At 53.2% G+C, this 4,045-nt stretch overlaps 1 protein-coding gene across 1 annotated transcript in view; it reads left to right on the top strand.

Annotated features, from left to right (window-relative positions):
• Positions 1–1,910: 1,910 nt before the first annotated feature.
• Tspear (thrombospondin type laminin G domain and EAR repeats) overlaps positions 1,911–4,045 on the top strand; it is a gene marked incomplete at its 5' end in the record, with an annotated part of 17,119 nt that continues 14,984 nt past the window's right edge. Inside the window, 2 exons of the mRNA XM_028767921.1 lie at positions 1,911–2,181; positions 3,415–3,505. Coding sequence (XP_028623754.1) covers positions 1,911–2,181; positions 3,415–3,505 — 362 coding nt within the window. The remainder of the gene's footprint in view (positions 2,182–3,414; positions 3,506–4,045) is intronic.

Raw genomic sequence — 4,045 nt, 5'->3', positions numbered from 1 at the left:
TGAGGCCCCTCTCAGCTTTTCCAGTCTGATCCTGATCTGGGATAGACTCCCCACAAGATGGAGCCCCCCATCTTCTCCCTTGTGACTTGACCTCTCCTCCTGCTTCCCGGGAGGCCTGCTGGTCCTCTGGGACTCTGTCTCTCCTGTCCCTCTGCTCTGGTTGCTTGCCCCCAACACCAGCCTGTCAGCAGCTCACGGCTTCAATAAACTTTTTTAATGGCTGGATGTCCTCTCGTGCTCTGGAACATGCGGTTTAAGTAAATGTCCATCTCCTTAGCCAGGAATGTTTCTAGGAGGGAAGGACTGGGCTCAGCCATTGACAAGGGACAGTAGCCACTTCCCCTGGGGATCATTGGTTGTTTGAATGAAAGATGTCTCAAGTAGGCTCATGCATTTGAATACTTGGTCTCAGGTGGACGGTTCTGTTTGGGGGGTTGTGGACGTTTTAGAGGGTTGTTTGGGATGTAAGTTACTGGGGGCAGGTTTCTGGAGCTGATGATACCTTTGGCCCAGTTTGAGTTCTCTCTCTCTCTCTGTTTTCTGCTTGTGGTTAGAGACATGATCTCTGGCTTAGGACTCCACTCATTGGCTGCCGTTAATCTCCTACTTCTGTGGACTCTAAGCTAAAATAAACTCTTTCATCCATCAGCCGTGGTGGATATTCACAGCAGCAAAAACTGATCCAAACCGAGGCTAAGGGCCCTGGACGGGGAGAACACTTGCCAACTCAAACCAGTGTGAACCTGCTGTGTGTGTTTAGGGGGTCACTGGGGGCCTCAATCCCTATACCTCCCTGTTACCCCTCTTCATCCCCTCACTCCCTCTCAGCCTGCTGTGGCTCCTGATACCTTGGGCATCACTGGGAAGGTTCTGTTCCTTGTCACCTGCCAGCTTCTAAGCTTCACACTATTACCTGGAAGTCCCCAGGGAACAGGGTCACCCTCTTACCATTGTGAGAACTTCAGGAGCAGAAAGATCCCCTCTGTTCCCAAAGGGGACTGCACAAGAGACTCCCACATTGTGACCAAGGTGCGTTGAGCTGACTCTGGAGACCACACAGGCCCGCTTTAGAAGTCCATGGAAGTGCCTTGCAGGCTCACAGGAGCAGAGCCTCGCTAAAGAAATAGTAAGCGCGTACACATTTGCACGCGTGTACACATTTGCACGCACATAATCAACTGGCTGGCTCACTGTTCGGCTCTTTAGTCCGCCTATGTTAGGCTAAGAGCAGCTTGGTGAGATGGGTTAAATAAATAGCCCATAGCAGAAAGGACACTGTTGCCTTTGAGAGCACAGAACCCACCAGGCATGCTGCTTTGTTGACTGTAATAAAACACACAGAGCATAGACTTTACTGTGTTTGTCTTTGCGAGTGTGGCTCGACCAGCATGGAATTCATTCACAATCTTCCTAGCAAACCCCAGCTATGCTGTGAATTACTGGCCGCTTGTTCCGCCTTCATCCCCGTCCACACCCCCTCCACAGCTCCTAGCACCCTGCTGTTTGTACCTGTGTGGATCTGAGCCTCTGAGGAGCTGCGCAGAGTGGCTCAGCACCTATCCTTCTGGCCTGGTTTGTTTTACTCAGTGTGAGGTCCTCCAGACTCCTTCAAGATGGAGCAGGTCAGAACTTACTTGACAGCATTCTGTTGTGCACATAGGCTTCTTGTACTGTCGGGGCAGAGGGTTGGTGTGAGGAGGTTAATGAGTTCCCACCTAGAAGTGCTACTGGATAGGGCGCCATTAGCTCCACCCACCCTCTGGTTAGCACCACCCTCCTCCTCTCAGCCCCACCCCTTCTGCTAGCCCCCACCCTTTCCCCACCCCCTTGGCTCCGCCCTCCTTCCCATCTGTCTCACCCCATTGGCCTCGCCCGTCCTTCTTGGTCCTTCCCGCCTCCCTTCCCTTCAGCTCTGCTCCACCTCTGGCCCTGCTCTCCACAGAAGAATGAATACCTGCTCTCCCTGCTGGCGGAGGAGAGGGACACGCTACTGCTCGGCCTGAGGTACTCACCCACACAGCTGCACTTCCTATTTCTCAGCGAGGACCTGGCTGGTGCCTGGCAGACCCGTGTGTCCTTCTGGAGCCCTGGCCTCATGGACAGCCGGTGGCATACTCTGATCTTGGCTGTGTCCCAAGGATCCTTTTCCCTCACCATGGACTGTGGCCTCCCAGTGGACATGTAGGTACCAGGATGTGCATCTGATTGACCATGTTGTGTGTCATTTGTGAAATGGATCCTGAGTAAGTCCCCCCCCCCCCCGCCCCTGCCTTGCCAAATCCTTTACCTGAGGCTATGGAGAACACCTTAGGCGCTAGCTCCAAAGGCAGGTCACTAGTAGGGCCTTATGGGAGACAGGCTTCTGTTATCGAGTCTGGGGCCATGGAGCAGCTACACAGCTCTGTGAAATGGAGGGGCCCAACTGGGGGTCAGAAACCTACTTGGAGCAACTGTAGCCAAGGACGATCTGAAACCCTTGTGTAGAGAATACAGGCCAGCAATAAGGGTGCGGGTTGGGCTCTGGAGCTAGGTTACCTAGCACAGAGTGGAGGTGGGCTATGAGTGGAGGGCTGGCTCCCTGGTATCCCCGGCCAGGAGCTTAGTAGACTGCAACAGAGAGGGCGGGAGGAAGCAGGAGCTACCAGAGAGAGCAGTCAGTCATGACACACTGCTCCGTATGCAGAGGCTCTGGCCACATGTCCCCTCCGTTGGCCTACTCTCTGTCATGCCTTCCTCAGTGTATTCAACCTGTCTAGCAATCACAACCAGTACTTTCCAGAGCCTTCTGGGTCTCCAGCAAGGTGCCTTCCTCCTACCCGTAGCCACTATCCTGCCCTGCTCCCGGGCTGTGTGAATGCACATGGGTCTGGGGCTCTGATAGAGGAGAAGGACCCTGAGGTTCCAAGGAAGTAGGAAAAAAGGACCTATATGTGTATCCTCATCACACATTCCTGAAAGAACTCCTGTCCTGGGGTAATGTGCCCCAGCTCGTGTCCACTGGGGGCTATATATATGCCATTACCTCCTAGCTGAGTCCCAACTGGGTCTTAAGCCAAGTCAAGATGATGTTAGCTGGGTGAGACGGGTCCTGATGGGGAGGCAGAGACCACCGATGTGGAGGGAAAGCTGCAAGCATGCTCAGATGCAATAGGAAAGGAGATAGAGGTAGATGTAGAAAGATGTAGAAAGGGGTGTGGAAAGGAGACCCTGGGGCCACTAGATCCGGAGGGGCTGAGTCCTCCTCCTCTGCCTGAGGGAGGGCACTGCCTAGCAGGCTCTGGACCTCCAATTGCTATGGAGCCTGTCGTCACAGCTGCCCAGGATACTCATTTGTTTCCATGGGAGACCCATTCCTGACTTTCATAAGCAAATGAGGTTCTTCTTTGACACTAGTTCTGTCCACTCGTGTTTCAGAATGGCTGACGTTTCCTTCCCACCCGCCCTATCTGTAAGAGGAGCCCGGTTTTTCATTGGCAGCCGGAAGAGAACCAAAGGCCTATTCACAGTGAGTGTAGAGCCAGCAGCACCCCTCCCCCTGGGGTATTGGAGACACCCTGTTACACGCTTTCGATGATAGGTTGCCATCTATGCTAAGGATGAATCAGGAACACAAAGGTGTCATGGAATCTACCACAGGGCTCTCACACTGGCTGTTCCTGTTTTCTAGCACATTCTTCTCTAAGGTTCTTGGGTCCCTGCTCACATGTCCTCCTACCACGGAAGCCTGTCCCCAACACTCTGACAAACTGATGCCTGAACCCAGACTTTCCATCCATCCATTCATTCACTCATCCATCCATTCATCTACCCATCCATCCACTCATCCATCCATTCACCTACCCATCCATCCACTTACCCATCCATTCACCTACCCATCCATCCACTCATCCATCCATTCACCCACCCATCCATTCACTCATCCATCCATTCACCTACCCATCCATTCACTCATCTATCCATTCACCTACCCATCCATTCACTCAGCTATCCATTCACCCACCCATCCATCCACTCATCCGTCCATTCACCTACCCATCCATCCACT

The sequence above is a fragment of the Grammomys surdaster genome, unplaced genomic scaffold, assembly GCF_004785775.1.
Source record: "Grammomys surdaster isolate TR1022 unplaced genomic scaffold, NIH_TR_1.0 183, whole genome shotgun sequence".
NCBI lineage: Eukaryota > Metazoa > Chordata > Mammalia > Rodentia > Muridae > Grammomys > Grammomys surdaster.
Note: the sequence above shows the minus strand (reverse complement) of the source record. Positions and strands in the feature narration are given on the sequence as shown.